This window comes from Harpia harpyja, chromosome 9 (assembly GCF_026419915.1).
Source record: "Harpia harpyja isolate bHarHar1 chromosome 9, bHarHar1 primary haplotype, whole genome shotgun sequence".
Taxonomy (NCBI): Eukaryota; Metazoa; Chordata; class Aves; order Accipitriformes; family Accipitridae; genus Harpia; species Harpia harpyja.
This window is the reverse complement of record NC_068948.1, coordinates 586,765-610,909: the sequence shown is the minus strand read 5'-3', so window position 1 is coordinate 610,909 and position 24,145 is coordinate 586,765. Positions and strand designations below refer to the sequence as shown.

Below are 24,145 nucleotides of genomic sequence, written 5' to 3'. Positions count from 1 at the left end.
TCTAGTTTTAGCATTCTTCTAATTCGCTGTAAGTCTTGTTTGTTTTTCTGGACTTATTTGGCCACTGGTAATTAATTACGTGATGTTCCGTTTCCTTCTGGTTAATTCTGAAATGGGAGATATTCTTGTGCCTGTGGAGCTTTGTGCAACAACATCTCACCTTTCTTTGTCCAGGGTGCATCTGCACTGTCCATCCCAAATTATCCTCTCCCCAAGCGAATGCAGTAAGGGTGTTGCAGTTACCTGTTCCTTTTGGGACGATGGCTGGGGGACGCGAGTCTTGAGTGATTCCTGTCCTCCGCAGCCAGAGCTGTGTTTCTTTTTGTTAGTGGTGTTAACTCTGACTGAACTTCTGTGTTTTCGCTTGGTCCCTGTTCCAAAACCTGTGAAGGACCATTCGGTGGCATTTCTTCTCTTGAGCAGAGAGTTTCTTTGGCTTTGTTCTGCGTGTCAGGCAGCTGTGCGTGTCACCCTTGTCCATAAAACACAAAGCTCAGATATCAGCCTCACTTGGAAACGTCTCTGCATGAGCTGTCCCCACCTGGCTGTCACAACAGACCGTCTTCCCAGTGTGCAAGCTCATGACAGCCCCCAGGTTCTCTGTGTCATTTCAGATAACCTGAGCCACTCGGCCGCAAGCGGTGCAGAAGCCCGTGGCTTCCAGCTTGGCTGCGCGTTCGTGCTGGTGACCTCCCTCAGCTCCCGAAGCACTGGCTGGAGCAGTGGAGGAACTCGGCTCCCAGGTTCGCGGTTGTGTCAGACCCCAGTTTCTGCCGAGGGCTGTGCCGGTGCAGTGCCGACGCTGCGGCACGCAGCGCAGAGCGCCTGTGCTCGGAGGCACCGGCTGGCTGAGGCCAGTGCTGGTGCTCGGTGGTGGTGTTACGACGGTGCTCTGCACTAGCGTGCGAGCCCGTGGGTAACTGAGGTACCACCAATCTCCACAGCGCTGCCCACGCGACTTTTATTTCAGTGTCTCTTACCTGGTGAAGACGACTGATGATGGTAATCCTACTAACTGTTGAGGGTGCGTGCTGTGGCGTACACCAAAAATGGTAGAGAGAGCATGACCACCACAGGATGTTCTTCCCACGCACGTATCTCTGTCTACACATCTGCTTGCATGGTGCAAGCACTGTGGTGAGCCTTGGACCTTGTGCTGCTGATATAACACCCCCAAGAAGCAAACCCCTCGAACACCTGCATGCCGCCCGGCACGGCTGACAGCAGGGGTTGGCACCTTGCATTCCCTGGAAAAGCTTTTTCCCCGTGGCTGCTGCAAAACCCAAAAGGAGAATCATCTTATTTTTTAATCTTTTTCTCAGATTGTGGGAGAATTGCAGAATGCCGAGGCCCCCTCCCCCTCCAGCGAGGCAGTAGGGATTGGATCAGACGATACAGAGTGAACATGCTGAGAGTGAATCCATTTTCTCTCCTCCATCTCCCCAGAATAAATTAGAATTTGCCTGATTTAATAAAATGGCTTCATCTCTCTGCCATCTTTTCTATCTCCCATGCGTTTCATCCCCACCCCCACTGCAAAATAATAGATCTCGGCTGTATAGCATCCTGTTATAGGCTGGCAATTTAACATGTAGGGTACGTATGTGAGTGTCTGCATGCACAGCCTGCAAAAGGGTCCGGCCACTGAAAGTGCACAGAATTTGTCCCTGTATCTCAATTTCCTTATTGTCAACTGTGATAGTTATAATTGCTGTCGAGGTCAGTGTAATTTACTGTCCATCTGTCATTAACCTGACCTCACGGGTGGATGTGACTGCCATGCAGATATTGTTTGGGGACTGGGAGTGGTTAGTGATAGAAATTTTACAGCACAAATTTGCCCCAGCCACTTTTCTCTTTAATTGGCATGTATTTGTCTATGCATAGAGTGGAACTGTAGCTCTTTGCCGCAGACCGAGAGGAGGGGTTATTGTTAGAATTTAGATGGTTTTGCTACAGCTGAACCTTTTTCTCTCACTTGAATCTGGTGTTTTAATTTCTGTTTCCTAGGTTGATTTTTTCCTTTCCGTTCTGACACTAATTATGCCAGGCGCATTGGGAGCGGTTGCTGCTGAGAGGTACCCAGCTAAGTGTTAAGAAAGGTTTTAAAAACAGACTGAACTCTTTCTTAATGAGGCTCAATCGTGCTCTCCTCCGGGTGGTTTTGTTTTGCTGATCTGTCAGTTTTTCGAGGATTTAATTGCACTTTTTTCATATTAGTCTTTGAAATGGGGCTAAGCAGCTTTCTGTAAAACAAAATATAAAAAAGGAGAGATGTTACTGGCTTTCCTATTTTCTTTCTTTGCTTTCATCACTCTGGGATCATCATCTGCCACTGACTCCTGGGACCCAACAGTAGTAAAGAACAAAATTTATGAGAGCAGCAAACGAAATGGCAGGCTGAACCGCTATGGCGGCTCCAAAACTGTAAACCCTTGCAGGCAATTTTCCTTGCCTCCCTGCTCCTCAGTCTGGCTCCTGTCGTGTTGCTGCTCATGGTAATCCTAGAAGACCTTCCAAATGTTTATTTTGGAGGAAGAAGTAGGAGGCGAAGGGGAGGATCGAGGAGCGCTGAAGTGGCTTGTCCAGCGTAGCTCATTTCCTGCAGAAATGACACAAAAATGATTCAGAACCAAGCACTGCTGCGAAGCTCCGGAACAGTCGGAGACTCCCAGAGCAGCGGAGGTTGGCAGGGGCCTCTGGAGGTCACCTCGCCCGGCCCCTGGCTCAAAGCCGGGCCAGCTACAGCAGTTGGCCAGGACCGTCTCCGCTGGGGTCTGAAGCATCGCCCAAGGATGGAGACTCCCCAGCCTCTGTGGGCCCATTCCAGTGTTCTGGCTCTTCAGGAGCTGGGAGTCCAGGGGAAGGGATGCAAAGTAGATGATGTTGGGATGGGAAGAGGCAGGAGAGAGGAGGCGGATGTATCTGTGATGCTATTATCTTTATGGCATAGAAGAACATGTTTGAAGCAATCAGCATGGAATTCTTAATTGCTTCACTTACTTCTGCGCTCCTCGTGGGACAGATTGTACAAATGCAAGAGCTGCCAGGACCCTCATGTTAGCACACTGTCCCTGCTGTACACACTATTTTTAACTAGCGCTTTGTTTTGCAAAGATGCACAAAGCTGCTGCTTTTTCTCCCAAGGATGCTAATAAACAGCAGAGGCAGTAAGGGCTTTCTGATCCGCCTGCCAGTGACTCTGCTTTCTTAGCCTGCAGTTCATTTTTCCTTCTCTTTGCATTTACGTTTCCTTTATTCCACTTTCTCTTCCTTTCTTTTAGCTTTGGTTCCCTTCCTCCATCTTTCTTTTTTTCATGTTTATCCCTTAAATATTTAAGAGTCTTTTTTATTTCTGGTCTCAGCCTAACAAAAATCCCGTTTTCCTTTTTTCATTCAGATGTGTGCCTTCCTTCCTCTTTTAGTTTCCAGCACACCTCTCATGAGAATGTAAAATCCAAGAACCAGATCTTTGAGATTTCAAAATAAAATAAAAGTAAACTCTGCTTTAAAAACACTTTAGCAGGAAAGCCAGGCTAATTGTAAATCAATGAGTCTTAAAATGCAGCATTGATCTCCAGTTAGAAGTTTGAAGGGGAAAGCAGTAATTACTGCACTGAAGGTAGATTTTTTTCTCTTAGTAAGTTCTGGGCAGAAGGAAGGCTCATTAGGGCAGCACTTCGGAATCTGAGTAATTAGTTTAAAAAGTACTTTTGTGGTGTTATTCCCATGGCTAGAAATTATTGGAGTCTTCACAGATTTATAGTTCAGCTCTGATAAGGTTTGATTTATTATTGTGTTTGGCGGGGAAGATCCTTCCTACATCATCACCTGGGTGAAGATCTGGAGCGGGGATTAGTCCGGGAAGGACTGCTGTGGGCATGCAGGGCTACGCGTGCCAGCAGGTCACCCCAGCGTTCCAGTAGAGCTGCCAGCATCTACGGGCATCGCACCCCTCGTGTCCTGCCGGCACTGCTCCTGGGGCTGGTGTGACGGGTGGATAGGATTTGCGCAGCCCGGCGGCACCATGCCTGCAGGGAGCAGCAGCTCCTGCATGTCTTGCGCGTTCATGCAGCTGCGTGCTCAGGTTTTCTTTCTTGGCTTGCTGCGTCTCCTCTGTGGCTGCTTGTCAGGCCTCATCCTTGTGCTTCCCTGCCGCAGTGACTGTGTCTCGCGCGGTCCCGTGCCCCCGTCCCCACCGTCCTGCCTGCCCAGCGTGCACCCTGCCCGTGGGCCACGCTGCGGGGAGTGCAGGCAGGGTGCTGAGCTGCACAGGCAGGGAGCGCGGGGCTGCCGGTGCCGTGGTGGCAGGGAACCCTGCTAGAGACGTGCTGCGGCACTATGGCCTCGCTCCTGAGGCTGTGAGCTGTCACCCAGCGGTGTCCCCAGAGCTGCGGAGGCTCCAGGACACACGGAGGAGGATGGGATGTGCTCAGCCGGCCTGGGAAGGACCGGGAGGTGATGGTGTACTGGAGAACCAGCGAGAGAGAAGAGCCCCCGGCCGTCAGCTACAAGCTCGCCTGCTGCCAGGGCGAGTGTCCACGTAAACCCTCGCGGCGAGAAGGTAGTTCGTGTGTGCCCTAAAGCTTGTAGGTTTATATTTTTTCCAAATTCCTTTGTTAGATTTAGCAATTATATCTCTAGATATTCTCATTAACCCTAACTATCTAATCCCTTTTGTGAATATTGCTGAATTCTTGGCCACAGCAACATCCTGTGACAGTGATTTCCACAATCTAATTACCAAGTCTAATTCTATAGGAAAAAGTGTTTGTTTCACCTGCAAGGTCCTGCGGATCCATTAGCCGCTGGGTTTCCTGCACTTACACAGCTGCACAGGCAGAACTGAGGAGGTCAGCAGCTGGGGAGAGGGACGGAGGTCGGGAGCATTGAGCAGCATGCTGATATTTCCATCTGCCTTTGTGGCTGCAGGAACGTTTGCCAGGCTTACTGCTACAGTGCAAATGCAGCTCCAAAGGAAAACAAAACCTGCTGCATCAAGGCAGTTGATGTGGCACATCTTTGAGCCCCTTGTTATCCCCTCTGGCAGCGAGCTGATGTCCGAGAGCACCATCATCCTCCTGGGCTACAGAATCCCATCGTGTGGTGGGCATACAGGATAACCCCCTGCTGTCCAGTTCCATCAGCTGGAAATTCAGCAGCTGGTTGCTGAAATCAGCTATCATCACTACCAAGCATGGCCTCTCACAGACAGAGAAAAACTAAACCCAAGCAGGATGGGGTTTGAGCTCTTTCTGAACATGTTCTGCTGTTGAAATCTGTTTGGCCAATAGATCAATGGAAAATGGAGAGGACAAAGGCTCTGTAAGTCAGAATAGGGGCTCTTGCTCCTTGTGAACATCATTTGTCTCCTGACAAGTTATCTGAAAGTCCCTTCTTCTTGCTCATGGGAGAAATGGCTCAGAAAATCTCTCTCAATCTTCTTCAGACCACTACCATATTTGTGCTCTTTTATCGGGTTGTCCTCTTTGCCGCCTTTCTCAGTAAAGCAGGGCTGATCTCTTCAGTTTCTCTCCAGGGGAGGTTTAGGTCCCGTCTTCTTCATACACCTTTCCTTTCCCAAAGATTTGGGCAAGGGGCGTGTTGTATTACCCCCAGTAATGTGTGTAGCATTGCAGCCGAGACTGCCAAGCTCATGCAAGACCATGTAATATTCTCCATCTGTTTCCCAGCGTCAGCTAATTCCACACGTGAGCAGCACAAGTCCTGCTCTCCTTTTCCAGGTTGAGGTTGACGAAAAGGATGCAGGCACCAACTGGGATGTGGATGCCTGCAGACCCATGTGACAGGACTGGGTAAAGATGCGAAATGGTCCGGGTTCACTCTGGAAGGTGGGTTAGGGCAGAAATGTTAAGGGCTTACTGTTCTCTGACAAAACCGTGCTAATTGTGGGGAACTGACCCTGCAATTAAAATTAATCCGTGTGCAGGGAGGCTTTCTGGCACAGCTCTTGAGCCCCTGTCTGTCCTTTGGGAGTGGGTTTGTACTCCTGCCCATCTCTCCAATGTGTTAAATTGGGGTAGTCGTACAGTCTGACTTCTTAATCTGACACCCCTAGCTGTCCGACTTGCGTAACTCGATAAATATTTTTACAGAAATAATTTCGTTTGCAGTGACTGTTATAGATCTGATTCTGCAACGGGAGGAAAGGGGAAGGTCTCTGGAGGCAGAAAACCCTTGTGTGGCAGAAAGCCTGCTGGGAAGTCAGCTCAAGAAGAATTAGAAACCGTTTAAATAAATGCTTACTTGACATGACTCTGTCTTCCACAGTCTAACAGGCAGGGAAGCGAATGGCAGCCGCTGGCCAGAAATTGATTGCATTAATTGATATGCCAATAAGAGAGCTTGTTACATCCGCCATTGGTTAGGAGGCTGGCTAACAAGTCCCGCTGATCAATGGAACCAATAAAGATTTCATCCATTAATGAGCAACATGGTAATTAATGTTATCCATAAACCAATTAGCCTGGGTAGCTAATGTGCTGGTTAGCACAGTGAGTGGCAGAGCCGTGGGTGTGCGCAGACCGGCCATCCGGTGCGAAGAGGGCATCGCCTCTCCGGTGCAACCGTGGGGTTCAGAGAAACAAACAGCTCCCTCTGGGCCTCCCCGAGAGGAAGAAAGTTGAGAGGACGGCTGATGGGATGGGTCCCTTTTTCTGGGAAGGGGCACATTCCTCTAGATTTATAGGCAATTTCAATGATCTCTTTCTTTTTTTCAACCTTTGTGTAGCACACATGCGGATCTTTTCCACTTCTGACGTGTTTTCCAGAGATGGGCAGGTTTACGTAGCTTGTGTTCAGATAGCAGAACGCAGTGTTTGGTTCCCCGCTCTGTGTCACTGGAAAGCTGGTGCACGCTCCGCCTGGACCCCAAACTCTTCTGTCCAGCGCGCAGGAGCAGTTGTGCACGCTGCTGCATTGCACTTTCTCCGCACCATCCGTATGAATAACTGCTTTAGTGCAAAAAACCAGTGTCTACACTGAAGGCTGTTGTCTAAAACCACTTGCAACGGGGTTGCCTTAAGGTGCTAGCTGCCAGCTGTTTGTTGGCATTGCTGCTGGTGTCACTGGTGCTTCTGGAGTGACCTGGTTTGCAGCAGGGTCCCCCGCAGAGGCGCAGTGGTGTGAGCAGGGTTCCAGCAGCTGCTACCAGCTGCTCAGGCCATCCTCTTCCTCGGCCGGGGGACAGCAGCGCCCTGGGGAGGGCAGCACACGATTTGGGGAAGGGGCGCGAGTTGTTATCAGGCAAAACTCCTCCGGCCTGGGTTATTTTTGAGGGCAGCCCCGCACATGCGGTGCTGCCTTCGGTAGCTCAGCGGTTGCGAGGTGCTGACCTGCGTGCAGGGAGGCAAAACGCCTGCTGCAGAGGGCTGAGGGGGACGTGCCCCTGCGAAGCCGCGGGTGGGAGAGGGGCCTCGGGAGGCTGCGTGAGCGCTGGACCCTCTCCGGGAGGCAGCGGTGTCCGGGGCGGCCGGAGGGGTCTGGGCAGGGGGTGCGGGAGCAGCCCCAGAGGCCCTGGGCAGCATCAGTCCCACTATTCCGCTGTGGAGTTACCTTGCATTGTTAGATATTGACCCTGGGAGACCCCTTGTGGATTCCCTAATTGAAAATTAATACCAGATCAATGCCATGGGCAATTTGCATATTGATCATAAACAACTTTGAAGGCACCAAGTGTGTGTTGGATCAATAGAGCTCTTGAGCAGGCTGCAGTGGGCGAGCATCCCCCCACGCCGCTCTCTGGGAGAGGTTAATGCTTGGGAAGTTCGGTAACTGCTTCGTGCCGGCAGTGGCGGTGGCAGCCGCGCCGGCGATGCTGGGGTGGGGGCAGCTTGTGCCGGACTGGAGTCACAGCATCAAATTAACGGCCTTTTCCTATGGTTCGCTTTGGAAAGGGAGCGAGGGGAAGTGCTTTTGTTTATTTGTTTGTTTTAAACCAAGCAAATGAAGCCTAGAGGCATCCCACAGTAAGGGCAAAGCTGCCATGCCTCCTGGGCACGCGGGCCTGGGGGAGTTCACAGCCACATTTGACTTCGTCCCTCCATCCCTCCTCTCCTGGGATGTGCAGCCTGTAGCGCTTATTTTATATACAGGTTTCTGAAAGCAGGACTGTCATTTTTCCGAGGACACCAGACAAGATCTCATCAGTGATTTTTTTCTGGTGTGTTTGTCCTGTCTTTGCTTTTTAAGGGCAATATTTAGATTCCTTCTCTGTCTGCTTGGGACATTCACAGGTTATTTCAGAATGGTCTTGCGTTGAAGGGAACAAATATTTCAGATCAAACTCCAATAAAAAAACCAAAAACTTCATCTGAAAATGTATAAAGCACTCTTGGAAGCCTTCTGTTAAAGAGAGTCGGGCATGGGCAGTAGCGTGGATGGGCGCTGCTTCATCTGCCTGCTTCTGAGCACATGTGCCGGTCGTGTGGAAGGCGACGCCTCAGATCCCGCAGGGAAACCGTGTCTGAATTGGCCATAAACCTGGAGTCGCCCACGGTTCGGGGAGCGGAGGGGTGGGCAGGGCTGGGAACCCGCTTCCCAAAGTTGCCGCTTGTTTTCAGAACGGCGCCGGCCGCTTGCATGCAGCCGGCGGCTCCGGGAAGTCGCTGTGCATCTGATTAGCGCATTACTGAGCTTTCATTGACTCGGCTGCGCCACGCTGATGAACTGAGACTGGGGACAAGCGCTCGTAATTGAGAGAAATAAATTCTTATCACAGGCCTCTGCTGGAGCCGCCACCTGTGCGTGCGCCTTGGTCCAGGTTTCAGGAGCATTTCGAATCCCTGGAGCACCCGGCATACCCTCGTTAGCGTTTGAGGAGGCCGAGCACGGGGACTGCGGGCACCGAGGACTGTCCCAGGGTGACCGAAAGGCTCCGTCCTCCCAGCCCACCAGCCATTACCAACCCGGTGCTGCCTAACTGCTTGGCCGCAGGCCGGGCAGCTTGTGAGCCATGAGTACCTTCAGCATCTCCTTGGGAGCCTCTCCGTGCTCCTCCATTTTCCTTGGTCCGCTGCATTTCACTCAGGAGTTACAGCAGCCGCTCGGCACCCTCCGTCTTTATCTTAGATTTGATGGTGAGTGAAAGATCCCTCCCCGATGTGTGGCAGGGGACATGGGCATCACAGGGGAAAGTGTTTTGTCTTGCCGCAAAAAAAAAAAAAGGATGAATATATAGTTTCTTTGAAAACAAACCCATCTCCTGTTTTAAATTAAAAGAAAAAAAAAAGGGGGGTCAGCAGGGCTCTGCAGTTCAGCTGCGGCTCGGGGATGTGACAGGTAGCCCTCCCTCCCTGCTGCAGAAAAGCTGTGTTCGGATTTCCTTGGCTGTTAGCAGCCCCCGTAATTTTGCCTGTTCCTCTGGGCTGCGGAGCAGGCTGCCTCTGTTAATGCAGTGCCGGTGGTGGGGAGGTGAATGGAAAGGCTTCACTTGACATTCTCTGACCTCCCTGGTGCAGCTGAATACCAGAGAGCCAGGGCTGAGATTGCAGTCGCTTTCAATTAGTCGAAGCCAAGAGAGGTGGAGAAAAAGGGCCTGTTGGCTCCAGGAAGCTGAAATCTTCTGCTGCTGAAAGCTTGTTAGTACAAGCGGAAAAGCAATTACTGACATTCTGCCAGTGCCACTAACCCAAACCGGGGGAAGGGGCAGCTCAGCCCTGGGATGCGGCCGTCTCGGCCTTGGTGGGTGATGAGGGGCTCCCCAGGTGCGTCCTCAGGGACAGCTCCAGGGCTGCAGAGCTGTGAGTTTTCTGGGTCTCCGCTGCCTGTTCTTGTCAGCAGATGTCTGCTGTGCGTACAAGAGCTTGCGCGTGTTATCTCCTCCCTCTTCTGCGCCAACCCAAACTGTGTTTGGTATCAGAGAGCTCTGCCTGTGGCTGAATGGGGGCTGGCATAGGGGGCCAGCGGGGGGGGGGTTAAAGGCATGGAGAGGATGGCTCGCGGGCTGTCGACTGGCAGGGCTGAAAACAAAGCTCTGCGTTTGAGGGGCTGCCTCGCTGCCATGGCCTCTGTCCTTCAGCAGAGGAGTGAGACCACGGCCGTTCCCACCAAGAAGCTTTGGTATTGCAACTTCCTATCAGGCTGATTTTTATGGCGGGTTAACCTGTGGAGGTAGCGCACTTTTGGTGACCAAAGCGTCGAGAACCCCTCAGTCGGCTGGAGTCAGTGTTCCCTCTATCTAGACCTGCTGGTTATATCTGCTCTGTCCTTCTCAGGGGTCCCAGGAGTCGCTCCTCAACTTTTCACTTTGAAGTCCCCTTAAAAGTCTGCAAGCCTCTCTGCAGCAATGTCTTTGGTTGCCACCACCAGCTGCATGCCTCGCCTCTGCAGCACAGTTGCACTTCTCATCTGCTTCAGCAGGAATTAACCCCGTTTGTTCCCTGACTCCGGTGGTGCGAGCGGCCCTGGCGACTGCCTCCCGTGCTTCCACAACCTGCTCTGCCTCGCGGGCAGCAGCATGCCCCGGGGTGGTCCTCTTTTATTTTTTATTATACATATTATTTATGGCCGTTTATGATTTCCCATGTTAATATATATTGTTAGTTCCTAAAAATAAGCTCCAGGAAGAGTCCAGTGACACGACACCGCAGCCAACATTACAGCGATATAGTCAAGAATGAACCAACCAGACCACGCACTTCAGACACATTTGGACTCACCTCACATGCAAACCATCTTCGGAGACGTTTGCTTAGAACCGCTGATCATTTTTTCCCGTTTGTAACAAAATTTTTCCTCACCAGGGACAAAGAAGGATGATCTGCTGCAGACCCCCATGCCACAGCCACCAAGCTGCAAGCTGGTTGTGTTCCCCTGCTGCTGTGTCAGCCCCACCGCTCTCCCTTAGCTGCTCTTTGTCTGTGTTTGTACCTTATGGTGCAATGTGTTGCAAGAATAATTTAATTGTCCCTAAACCAGGGAACTATAATTATGGCTGTCCTAAGTTTTTAGCTAAGCTTAAAAGAACTCCAAACATGCCGAGGTTGGGAAAAGCTTGGGGAGGGGGAGAAGGAGGGTCAGCCACACATTAATTAACTTTTCCTTGGAGCGATACCATGGAGAGTGAGAACAGAGTAGGAGTTGTATTAAAAAAAATGTAACCAGGAAAAAGATATTTTAGTGTTTTATTTAAATATGGTTTATGATGATGTTACAGGGCAGAGTTAAGGTTGTTGGGGGCACCCCTGTGCATATCTAAACCTTAAGGCTAAGCATGAATTAATTATAGCTCATTTTTGTTATAATATTCTCAAGATGTACCTTGTCCCCAAGTTGCTGAAGTTAGCTTTAATTTTGGCTTAGCTTTAACTTCAGCTTGGCTTTAGCACTGGTTTTGTTTGTGAATCTAAAATGTTTCTCTGAAGTGAGCTTATTCATACTCAGCACGAAGCACCTCTTTCTTTGACCACCTTGCTCCGCTCACGTTGCCAGCTGAGGACACGCGGATGCGCGGCACCGGCGCGATTTCTGAAAGGTGGAACGTGAATTTCCTGAAGTGTCCTGGCCTCTCCGAAAACACGTGCTTGTGTCCGCGCAGTTGCAGCAGGTCACCAAAGCCGCTTTCCAGCGTGGCTGAGCCTGGCCCAGGCGATGCTGCGCCGCCAAGTTTGCAGGGAGCCTGGAACAGGTCAGCACCGTTGGCGTCCTCCTGTCGCTCTCTGCAACTACCTGAAGGAGGTTGTCGCGAGGTGGGTGTTGGTCTCTTCTCGCAAGTAACGAGTGATAGGACAAAAGGAAATGGCCTCAGGTTGCGCCAGGGCAGGTTTAGATTGGGTATTAGGAAAAATTTCTTCACTGAAAGAGTTGTCAAGCACTGGAACAGGCTGCCCAGGGAAGTGGTTGAGTCTCCACCCCTGGAGGGATTTAAAAGAGGTGGTGCTTAGGGACACGGTTTACTGGTGGACTTGGCAGTGTTAGGTTAACGGTTGGACTCGATGTTCTTAAGGGTCTTTTCCAACCTAAATGATTCTATCAAAACCCGCCGTTTTCTGCTTCGGCAGTTTTGCTGTGTGTTTCTCGCAGAGGGAGGGGGGAGGCTGCCGGGGAGGAGGTGCGAGGAGGGAGGTGAGCGGGCAGAGAGGAGGGGTGAGACCAGAGAGGATGAGAAGTGCGCGGTGGGGCAGAGCTACCGGTGAGGAGCAGACCTCTTCAGAGAGGCGAGGAACTGATGAGAATAGCGCGGTGTTGACGTACCGACTACAGGCTGGCTGGGGAGGTGGCCATGGGAGAAGCTGTCCGCGGCTTTGTGTCACCACCAGGGGCATCTGGTCCTGGAAAGGACACCCGTGGGGTGGGGAATCGTCTGCCCTGGGCCAGGGCTGCTGCTGGTCCCTTCATTCACAGGACTTGGGCTGGGCACCGCACTCCCCGTCCCCTGACCGCCTTTGCTGCACTCCTGCCTTGTCACCTTTGCCACCCCATCTCCTCCTCCCTCTTCCTCTCCCAACCCTTTGTCTCCTAACCCTCCTCCCGCAGGTCTCCGTGTTGGAGACCGCACTGTCCTCTCCCTGCAGACCTGAAGCTGGAGATGGGTTTTCTTTTGTTTTGCTGTTTGATCTGTGTTTGTGTTTTTGCATGAGTCTCCTTTCCAGCTGATTCTGGTTTGGAGCTAGGTTAAACTGTGCAAAATACTGTTTAAAAGAAAAAAAGAAAGGAACTTGTCAAGATGCATTTGTTAGATCACGTTTAAAATGAAATAGAATTGAAGGTGGTTTTTGTCCAAAGAAAGGGGGGCTGAAAAGCCATCAAGCCGCAGGAGAAAGCCCCTCCTTTGTTGTCCTCCTGACATTGAAGTGTAATTTTTCATGGTTATTTGGACTGGAAAATGGGGGGAAAGGGAGAGATGGGCTTGCGATTATTTCCCATAAATGACAACACAATCACATCACGCTCCACTACAAACATGCTCAAGGAATTTGCCTTTTTTTTTACATTTCATGTGTGAAAATAACAGCAACCTTTCTAGTTCTGCTGAAATTCAAGGGGGCAAATCCCTGTTGGGTTCCATTGACTTAAACTTCAGCCCAGTTTACAAAAAAAATGGACAGCCTTGTTCCCAGGGACAGGGAGAAGTCGGTGCCATCTCGGGGAAGGGGTTCTTGGACTTCTGTCTCTTTGCGTGGAGATACCAGCATCCTCCGGAGGTATCTCTAGTGACGGCCACGGTGCTGCCGAGCCCCTTGGAAGGTGCATGAGGAACCGACACTGCCAGGAGCCCTGAGCGCACGTAACACGCTGCCCAAATCTCCGGCTCCGTCTTCCTGTGCCGGATAAACCCAGCCCTCCATTGGCGACTGTGAGATGGGACCAGCTCGTAGCTGGCTTGTTCATGCAGAGCTGTTTTCTGCAGGGCAAGGCTCTGCCTGACTTTCCAAGGAGGTGAAGGTTTCCAGAACAGTCAGGGCCTTTCCCAAGCTCATTCCCTGCATGTCTGAGATCTGGACCCGCTGAAGCAGATGGGACTCTTGCACCCGTAAAGCTGATGGCAGTGACTGCACGCTGCTGCAGATGGGCTTCGACTTTCTGCGTGGTGTCCTACTCTTCTCTTTCTTTAAAAAAGATGGTGGCAGGTTTCAGCACCACTGGCTTCTATTTTTTTAAGACAGAAGTTGTTTTTTCTTCTCATTATCTGCTTTTGATAACATTATTCTCTTTCGTAGTGCTGCTACTTTTTGTTACCAAAAACACAAAGCCAAAGGTTGCATGATTTTATCAGTCCTCCCTGCCTGCTCCCTGACTGTGGGCACTTCTCAGCCATGTGGGGCCTCTGGCTGGAGCTAGTAAATCAGATAAAGTGACCGAATGCAAAAATAATAACTGTATTAGTAAAAGCATTCATATTTAAGATGAAAAGATGCTAACGTCTGGCACAGGGTCATCTCATTTCTGTGGAGCAAGAAGCTTGTTTGGGAGATAACCAGAGACCTAGATGCTGTTGTAGGGCTTTCAGATCTGTTGAGGGCAACTGGCCAAAAATTCTGAATTTTTTCTTTGGAGCAGAAAACAAAGGAATAGAAGCTACAAGTTTGCAAACAGTTTTTTTGCTGTTGAATTTCTTGTTTTATTTATCAGAACGCTTGCCTCTGTAGTTAACTGCACAAAAGCCAGATAAACTTTCCCTGCCTTGAGAAGATAGGCAACTGAGGATGGCTTTATCAGCTGGGAGCACGTTCGTAGTCAGCGTTTTCTTTTTTGTCAATGAAAACAGCACAGATACGCTCTGACCATGCTCTGAAACAGGGCCATCTTGGAAATAGGTGTCATTAATCCAAGATACATGTAGGATTATTACTGGTTTTCTGCAGCCTTTTGTTAGATGATAGGACTCACCCAATGGCTTTTGCATCAGGGCTGGAGCTCTGTGGCATTCTTCTCATAACCTGTGCTTGGTGCTTTCTTTTCACTGCTTGGAGTCCTGCTTTTCCTTTCAGGAAAACGATAGGAATAAACAAGTTGATGTAGAATAATCCAGTTAGGCGCTAGCACAGAGTGTATTTGTGCATATATATGCATCCTGAATTTGAGCTGCAAGGGCAGTGACGGCCTGGTAGCCAAGGTTACCTTAGGAGACGTGCCCCAGATGAGCTTAAGCTGGGTGAGAAATACAAGACAGCAAAAAAACCTCTGAAAATGTATTTACCTACATTTCCATGTGGCTGGATTGTCTCATCTTCAAATGCAAATAGTCTGCAAGTCAGGGAGAGGTGGAAAATATTTTTTTTTCTGTTGGGCTGGTCACAAACAAACAAACAGCCAAATTGTTTCCAGGGTGTTGCTCTGTGTCCTGACCCTTGCCAGCTTCTCTTCCACAAAACTTTTCCAAGGCTGTGCTCTCACTCAGATTTCAGCAAGTTGAAGGCAGGCTGCGGTGGGGTTTTTCATCGCTCCATTCCATTGCGGGCCACCGACAGCTTTGGCAGCACATGTCGCTGCTGACCTGCAGCCGTGTGCACTAAACACATCCCCTGGCAGGGTGAGTGTGTAGAAATGCGAGTGGGGGAGAAAAAAGCAAAAGCCAAACCAGTGTTTGCTCCTCTGGCTTGGGAAGCTTTGCATGCCCCAAAGAAGAACCGTGCCGCTGGCTGTGGGACTGGAGCCCAACGGCACCCACGACCACCGCCAACAGTTCCGAGACTCCGCAGCCTTTTGAGCCACCCGGTGGGAGCGGCGATAGATGTGCACTGCTGCCGCCGCAGAGGTTTGCCTGTGGCCAGGGGCAGGACCCTGCCTCCCGCTACAGCTTCTGCGGGATGCCCAGTACGGGTGCCTGCTTTGAGCCCGGCGGGGAGATGCCACCTTGCACATGCGGGGCTGCAGCAGCAGGTCGGATGGGCTCTGGGGAAGCGCACGTCCTTCTGCGCCATGGGCACCGGCTGACGTTAGACCTCCTTCCCGGGCTCTGCGTTTGCTCTGTTCCCGCAGCTGAGCGCACCTGGCCCGTGGGCATGGCATGAGGTGCGACCACCCTCCCCGTGCCTCTGACCTGTTGGGGTGAGCAACCCTTTCGGAGTCGGTATTGTAATCCCACGTGGGTGCAGTTTTGTGGACAGTCGAACAAAAGCCACTGTTAGGACAAGCAGCACCAGACCGTGCCCGGTGGCCCTGGCACACCTCGGGGGCAGTTGAGCTCCTCGTGGGCTTCCCGGGGTCCAGGAGGGCATCACCCCCCCGTGGACCACCTGAAGCCCCTCCTGCTTCCATAAGGACCCAGACCGTGGCAAGTCTCCTCCCAGGGCCCTGGGACCTCACGTTTAAACTCGTTTAAAGTAGTCGAACTTCTGAAACACCCTGGGCCGCAGCCCGGTGGTGTGACCCCCCGCGTCAGCGGGGGAAGCTGCCCCTCGCCAGCTGGCAGCTCGCGGGGAGCCGGCACGGCAGCACAGCGGTGCCGGCACGCGTGTCTGTGCATGTGCAGCCGTGCAGCTGACTGCACACAGGCCATCGCTGTCACCTCTCCTGACAGTGTCAGCTTGCAGAAGTCAGCCAGGTCTCAATCCTGTCTTTCTGTGGGCTTTTCTGACTACTTATCCTGAAAAAGGGAGCATCAGGGATTCTTTTTGTTTCAAAGGAGAGACCCTGTGTACAATTAAAACTTGTTTCTGGTAAACCTCATTCCAGGAAAGATGAGCTTTTAACAAAAGGCTTTTGACAGCTGCAGGGTATTTCATTTTTTTAATGCCGAATGAAAAATCAATACATTTTTCTAGGTTATACATATTCAGAACAGGCTTGATATTTCCATTATAATGGAAAATGGGTGTCTGCACATCTCTCCTGTCAGAGCTGCACCACCGCATTTTCCAAGCCACTGCTAAATATTTCAAACCTGATTTGATTGTGGTTCATGACAGCTAATGTTTCTCAGCTCTTGAGCCTGCCGGAGGGTGGAGAGGCAAGCGCACGCTCTTTCTCTCCCATCCCTACATTTCCGCCACCCCTGAAATGCCCCTCATCCCTTCGGATAAGAGATCTGTGTTTGTTAAGGAAAATCCAGCTGAGAGAAGGAGAGGTGAGAGGTCTTGGGCTGTTGAAGCTGGCCTGGATCCAGTCGGGATTTGCTGACTTCTCCAACCCTCAAACTTTCTGGGTTTTGAAAGGGGCAGGAATGCATCAACGTGGTCCTGTGCGATGGCGTGCAGGGATTCGGGCACATTTTCAGCGTGTAACTGAGTCAGAGATTCCCTGACATCTGCAGATATCAGATACTCATGATTTTCCAGACTCTTCTCCCTCTCTTCCCCCCCGCCCCCATAGTGAATGGTTTAATTTTAAATTAAAAGGAAATACCACAGTCTAAAATGATTTATTCATGAAGGAAGAAAAGACTCTTCCTAGGATTTTGCATGGAGCAGATCTGGTACAATGGAAGAGCAGGCTCCTTGGACTCCAGATGCCCCACAGTTACACTTGCTCACTCTTGGTATTGACCTGAGCCCCGGCGGTTGGAAAATTCCTTTAAGAAAATTTATTAATAAAGCATCATGGCCTTATGGATGGCACTCTGGCATGGGGACTCGTGCACAAGTTGTGTTGTTTGTATTTCAATGGGACGCAATCACTCCCCTGCAAATGCCACAGCAGCAGCTCTTGCATGTGCCCTGGCGAGCTCCCTGCAAAGGATGGAGTCCGCTTATCCTTCGTGAGTCATAAACCCTGTGTAGTTGGAGCTTCTGGAAACCGAAGACACCAGTCTGGCACCTACATTCTCTGGGCACGGGCTGCAGTAGCATCTCTATTGGCCTTCCAGAGCCCCTTACTGAGGTTCCCAGGTTGGGGGTCAACCCCGTCGCCTCTTACAAAACGTCCTCTGTGGCAGACCTCCACACCTCTGGGTTCAGCGCCCGCCACGCTCTCCAAAAGTCCTGGTCAGAGTCCTTGACTGGCAGAGACTCCCAGCATACTGCTGCAATGCTGCAGGGACTTCTCACCCTCTGGATATCAGCCTCAATTGGTACACTTCTTGGGATGTACGGTTTTAAGCTGAGTACCTTTCTAACTACAAAACGACGGAGTTTTTATCAGTCGTCTTAAGGAAAATACAGACAAGCCGTTAGGTGAATGAGTCCTAACGGTGTGTACAGCTTCAAGGAGGTATGGTCAAACAAAAACAAAAGTGTCGTGGTGGTTTGGAAATAAATTCCCTACCTCTTGCTGACCACAGCTTCATTCAGCCTTTGGGAGCTGGTCACGAGGTAGTCTTTACGCTCAGCTGCAGGTCTGTCCTATGGGGCTCTTCGGATGTTAAGTAAAAGATGGTGGTCAGCTCTGCTCAAATGCAGCATGGGAACAACGTGACACCAGGATTTGCAGACAATTAAAATGGAAGCTCAAAAGCTCCTTGTGTGTGCAGTGGATTGAGGAGAAAAGCAGACCTTTCCCTACCAGATATGATGCTGGCCTTGTCCTCTCAGAAGGACGCCCCAAAGAAATGCAGGAGAGTAGATGGTTGGGTACCTTTTGCACATGCGTTTGCTACCCAGACCTGTCATCGTGCCTCAGAGCTGCCATTGCAACTCAGCAGCTGCAGAGCTGTCATCAGAGAGCGTGGGTGCAAATCTTTTGGGAACGGGAGCTCTGCTGCATTTTGTTTTCAGTGATGGAGGATCTCATTGTTAGAAGCTGGGTCAGATCACATGCTTGAGCCCTGCGTGCAGTCTGTTGGAGGCTGGTTCTCAGCGGTTCAAAGCCCTCTGCAGCGCACGTAGCCAGCTCAGGAGTGGTGTGGCTGAGGACGCTCTCCCGACCATCCCTGGGGTCAGCTTAAACACTGGCGGCTGCAAGACAAGTTAGGCTGAGCTTAGTGAGCACAGTTGCATCCAGCCTTCCAAAAAAGTCTGCTGGAAGAGGATCGCGAGGCAGCCAGGAGTTAACGCTTCCCCTTCCCCGAGTCTCCGCACCAGACGGCTGCATCCCCAGGGTCCGTGGGTCCGGGGAGCTCCCAGGGTGTGCCGGGGAGAGGAGCAGGAGGATTGTCCTCGGCAAAGGCCCCAGGAGCGAGGAGCCACGTAAGGACGGCACCAGGGCCTTTCCCAGCTGATTGGGAGCCTCCCTGGGCAGATGTGTCTTGTACTCTGCTCCCTTCCCATCCTGCTTTAAGAAAAACACTCTTCAGAAAAAATCAGCTCAGACCGGAGGGGGGAGGAGAAGGGTTTGAAGCATGCATATGCTTTTTGCAGCCCGCCTGCCCAGCACAGAGGTGTCTGAGCCAAGGAGGCAGATCGTGTCCTCAGAGAGAAGCCGTTTTCCAGGGTGGGGGCTCGGGGGGTGCTTGGTGCGAGGGGCTGCCGAGGGCTCGGCCGGGGCCGGCGGTGGGACGGGCTGCGCCTGCAGCACGAGGGGGCTGCAGGCCCAGCGGGGCAGGAGGACTTGCCGTCTGTAGCCTTGTTTTTTAATCATTTTCTACCGTTATTGGTATTCATAGCTCACATTTTTCCGGTTACTGTCAGCCTGGGCTTTCATCCATTTTAAAGAGCTATTTTTTCCCTTGTTGATGATGATGATGGTATAAAGACAGATGGTGTAACTGCTTATGAATGTCCTATTTTATTCCCCTCGAACCAGACAGTGCACTTGAAGACGTGTATTATTTCCACATGCTCAGGTTAGAGCCCAGACAGCGTCTGAGCCCGGCAGCCAGCTCGCCCTTCCTCTTCCTCCCATGCCGATGCTGACACCTCCGGGTCGCAGCCGGGAGTGCCGGCGCGCCGGGCACCCTTTGTTGTTCGGCCGGGCCGGGGAGGAAGGCTCCGGCCCGGGGCGGGGGGGGGGCTCCGGCCCGGGGCCCTGAGCGGGGCCGGGGGGGCCGCCCCCCAGCCCCCAGCGGCGCCCGAGCCCGGCCGGGACCGCGGAGCCCGGGGCTGGGGCGGTGGGCGATGGGCGATGGGTGATGGGCTGCGGGCGGTGGGCGATGGGTAGTGGGCCATGAGCCATGGGCTGCGGGCGGTGGGCAGCGGGCGATGGGTAGTGGGCCATGAGCCATGGGCTGCGGGCGGTGGGTAGTGGGCGATGGGTAGTGGGCCATGAGCCATGGGCTGCGGGCGGTGGGCGATGGGTAGTGGGCCATGAGCCATGGGCTGCGGGCGGTGGGCGGCCGGCTCCCTGCCCACCTCTGCCGGCACAGGCTGTCCAGAGGGCCCGGCAGAGCAAGCTGGGTGTCTGGAGAGAGGTTAAAATGAAGATTTGAATAAAATAATAGAAACCCCTTAATGAAGGTTTTAATAAAACAGGCTAAAATCTGCTTTCTATGCCAGCTGCCTCAGTTGAAGAGGAGCTATCTCACCCTGTGTGGCAGTATTTTGAAGGCAGCAAGGTGGTTGGGTTGGGTTGGGTTGGGTTGGGGGTGGACAGTTTGTTGGTTTTTTCCCCAGAGTGGAAAAAAAAATTGGAATTTTAATTTCTGAAATATGAATCCAGCTGCTGATTTCATAGCCTTTCTCTCCAGCAAACTTGAGCACTTGCCTCACAAGGCAGACTGCTCATCTCACCCCTGCATCAGTAATTTGTATCTTCCTGTGTGTTAGGTGCCTTTGCCTAGCGATGCCACCCATCACACCTCTCACTTTGGGGTCCTTCTTTCCCAGGCGAAGACCACTGGGATCCCTGCAGCTCTCGAGAGTTTCCAGCTTTTAAAACAGTGAAAGAGGGGTAGAGCATAAATCACAGTGCTTCCACTTAGTATCAGTGCTGATCTCTGGATGCTTTTACAAGTTCCTCCCTGATTTAGGTTGTCACATTCTAAAGGGCACTGCTGAGTATCTGCAATCTCTTAATATATATTTTTAATCCTGATTTCTAGCCCTGTCTTTGTTAGGGGGAGGATGGGGGACGGTGCTTTAACTGGTTAGGTAGTTCAGATGAAACCTCAGGATAGCCTGGGATTTACCGTGACCAGGTAATGCAAGTTAAAATTATGAAATATCCTGCCTAAAAGAGGATATAATGGCTTAAAAGTACCCTTTTTTCCCAGTGTTGATGTAGCCCCCATCAATTACGTGGTAGCTGTCGAGCTGCACGCACTATACATAAATACCCAAGATATTAGATGATAGTGTAGCTGTTATACCCTGGTGTAAGAGGTCTGGCAGCTGCAGCTATCTCGCTCCCAGTATCCCACCTGACGAGGGTGCCTCTGCGTGGAGCTGCACCACGCCGTGTCGACACGCTCCGTGCCGCCGGCCTCGGCACACCCGTGCTTTGGTTAACGGGTGGGGCAGTGGCACTTTGTGTTTTGTTCTGAGCTTTCAGCACTTCACTGAGTATTTTTTCTCCTTCATGCTTTTGCGCCTGTATGATACTGCCTGTGTGCTCAAACTCTTCCCGTGACTGGGATGAAAATAAGACCACCAGCAGCTTCCTCCTGTGCCTTGTGTCAGGGCCATGTCTGCAGAAGACAGGGCTGCTCCTTGCTTTGTTTGAGCAGAAGTGAGTGGGGCTGTTTCTGCAGTGTACCTGGGGGTCTCGGTGACCAGGGTCAGTACTATGCAGTGCCATTCAGTCTGAAGAGCTTGAGATGGGGATGAGGAGGAAGGCTGAGGCTGAAGGTGCTGGAGGCTCCAGGCAGTCCCTGACGCTTCTCTAATCCATGGCATGGTTGGGTAAAAACTTCTCATACCAGGCAAATGTTTAACTGTACATTAAACCGCAGGGGACGTCAGTAGCTATAAGTGGTAGAAGTGGGCGAGATTCTTCATTTCGTCTTCATCTCTCACTTTTTTCCTCTGTAGTTTCTCACTTGACCAGGTAGCAGGTAGTGCTGGGAGAATGCTGGATGACATGGATATCTGCCTCTCGACACTTGTGCTTCAGCGTTGGCTGTTGCTTTTGCTCAGCGGCAGTTACTTGCTCTTCTGTTTTGACTTCCATTTTTATGTTACACTTTCTGCTTCTCTTGTTTCAGAAGAATCCATTGAAGATGTGGAAGGGCCCAATGAAACAGCCGGTGATGCTGAAGAGCCTGCCAAGGAGCAAGAGAGCGGAGGGGACAAGGACCAGAGTAAATGGACAGGTGGGTTTTGATCCCTCTTTTTCTTTAAATCCGGGAAAGGAAAGCGGGAAGAGCAGTGGTCCGCAAAACACTTTTCCTTAAATGACCGCGCCACGCAGCACTGTAAGCATGACATAAGTGTCGTCCCCTGTGACGTCTTCAGGTGTAGCTTTGCAATGCATTCGCGTAGTTTGAGCCGTGGTCGGTCACGCGTCCCCCCTCCCAGCCGCAGGCTTGCGCTGGGGCAGTGGGTCGGAGCTCCCCTGTGCTCAGTGGTGCTGGGCCTGACCCGAGCAGTGGGAATTGGCAGCTGGGAGGGGAGGAGGGAGAAAGGGACTGCCCCTTCTGGCAGCAGCCAGCACTTAGGGTGGATTAAGCATATCATGAAACCCCACCCTACGTTGTTAAGACTTGAGAGACTGTTAGCCTGCTTTTTCATCATGGTCCTGGCCCTGGTAGCAGATTTTGATGCAGAAGGGCAGAGCAGAGAGGCAGACCCTGTGCTTGTGCTCCGTTAACTGCTCAATTTCTGCTAGAGCCATGGCATCCTGAAACGGAAACTGCAGGTGCGCAACAATGCTTATGTTATTGCAGTGGAATCTGAAAGGTTTCTCTTTGAAAAATCCTTAGATGGATTAATTATGAAGGTATTATGTTACTCTGTCTTTCCCAGAAGATGGTTGCTGTCTTGTAGAGGGGAGTGGGAGGAAACTTTTAAATATTCCGTGCCTTTGAGCAGAAAGCAGCTGCAAGATTGTCCTCCTCTGGAGAGGGCCGTTCCCCTCCTCAGCTGGCACTTGCTGGCCGCTTCAGTGTAGGTGTGGAAACGGAGGTGCTGGAGACGATACTCATTTTCCTTGACCCAGGATGGAGCAGTTCTGACTCCCTGTTTCTGTTTCTGCATGGTAGCCCGGTCAGTTTGCAGACTTATGGTTGCTTGGTACGATTCCTCTCAGTCTGCACAAAGACCCTTCTTCCAGGCAGCCTTCTCCTGCCGTGTCTGTGGTTGCCTCTTAGTGAGCCACAGCCAAAGAGATACTTTGGCTTACATAGTCTTCAAAAGGATGAAATGTGGTCTTTCACCTCAGTACTGTTTTAATCTCAACCATTCTCAATTTCAGTCAATTGGAAGATGTGTCCAAACTGGTGAAGAAAGCAAGCTGTGCTTTAATGCTTGTTGAAGCTCATGTTCTCAGTCTAGGCTGCACTCACTGAGGTTGCTCTGTATGTTGCTCCCAATCACAGACCCATTCTTCAACCCAGAGATGCAGATTTTGGTTGGCTGTAGGTGATTCTTAGTCTCTTGTTGTGTGGGATTGTGTGATCCTAAGCAAAAAGCACACTTCGTAAGTGTCACAGAAAGATGTACGTATTGTCTATTTATTAAATCTTTTAAAGGGTAAGTAGGGCCCTTTGCCCAAACCTGAAGCACTTAGAAAAGCTGATCTATGTGAAAAGATTATTTTTATATGTTAAGACATGTAAGAACCTACTTTTTAAACCCTTTACTATCCAGAAACTCTAAATTTGGGTGGGTTTTTTTTCTTCATCCTGCCAGTGAAATTCCTAACCCATTTTTGGTGTTTGTCAGTCAAACGGCAGATAAGAAATGGACAGCTTCATCAAGTCTTCAAAGGAAAACACACAAAGGAATACGCAGGCTATGTACTTAAGCCTGCAGAGCTCTGGACAAGCCGTGTTCAGAGCTGTTGCAAGGCTGAAGAGTACAGCCTCAGCAAGTTGTATGCACATGCTGTTGTTGATTTCAGGTCCTGCTTTCAAGCATGTAACAACATTACCCTTAACTTTAAAGCAAAAAAAATGTTATCTGCTGTTTATGTACAGTGGATATGTGAAGCAGGTATCACACCTTGGTCTTCTATTGTTTCTGCTTTCGAGCTCCCTTGAGGAACGTGGCTGCGTTGCCATGTCCTTCTGGACCTCAGACATGGAAGGGAATGGAAACTAGGTCAGGTTATTCATGACAACCACAGAAGAGCAGTGTCTGCACGTACAGGAATATCAAAACGCCACAGTACAAATTAAGATGTAACCAGGGAGGAAAACAGGCAGTATTAAGGAAGCACTCACTTGCTGTAAGAGGAGACTGCAAGAAAAGAGCTGACCTGCAGCTCAGCGGGGTGGGAATGTTATCAACCACGATGTCAAGAAAGCTGGAGAGCATACATAAAGCCTTCTTTGCATTCGTCTTCACTAAACAGACCGACCGCGTCAGAGACCAGAGCAGACCATGTCAGTGGCGCTGTGGGGAGACCTCGTCCTCCAGCTGTGAAGGAACAGGCTGCAAAGTACTTAGTTAAGCTAAATGTTGTCACATCAGTGACCTGCTCTTCATACCTGGGTGTTTTAAGAAAGTGACTGAAGCATCCTCAGTCCTGTCAGCTGCTATCTCTTGTGAATTTACAGAAAATCAGGGAGGTACTGCAAGGGGACAGGCACGGTGCTTATCTTTGACTAAAGGAGTAGCTGGGGAACCGCACACCTGCCAGTTCCGTTTGCCCCAGATTTTCCTGGGAATTGACCAAACAACTGTTTGTAAGTGCTGACGGGAAGATAATGAGATGAGTAACAGTCGACACGGATTTGTCAAGAGCAAATCATGTCAACACGACCCAGTTTCAT

The 24,145-nt window shown here is 51.0% G+C and overlaps 1 protein-coding gene across 2 annotated transcripts in view; it reads left to right on the top strand.

The window, feature by feature from the left end:
* The window catches only part of ZFHX3 (zinc finger homeobox 3), a 344,347-nt gene that overhangs the window by 286,071 nt on the left and 34,131 nt on the right, over positions 1-24,145 (top strand). For both annotated transcript variants that reach the window (XM_052795595.1, XM_052795594.1), the window contains one exon: positions 21,416-21,523. In XM_052795595.1, coding sequence (XP_052651555.1) covers positions 21,416-21,523 — 108 coding nt within the window. The remainder of the gene's footprint in view (positions 1-21,415; positions 21,524-24,145) is intronic.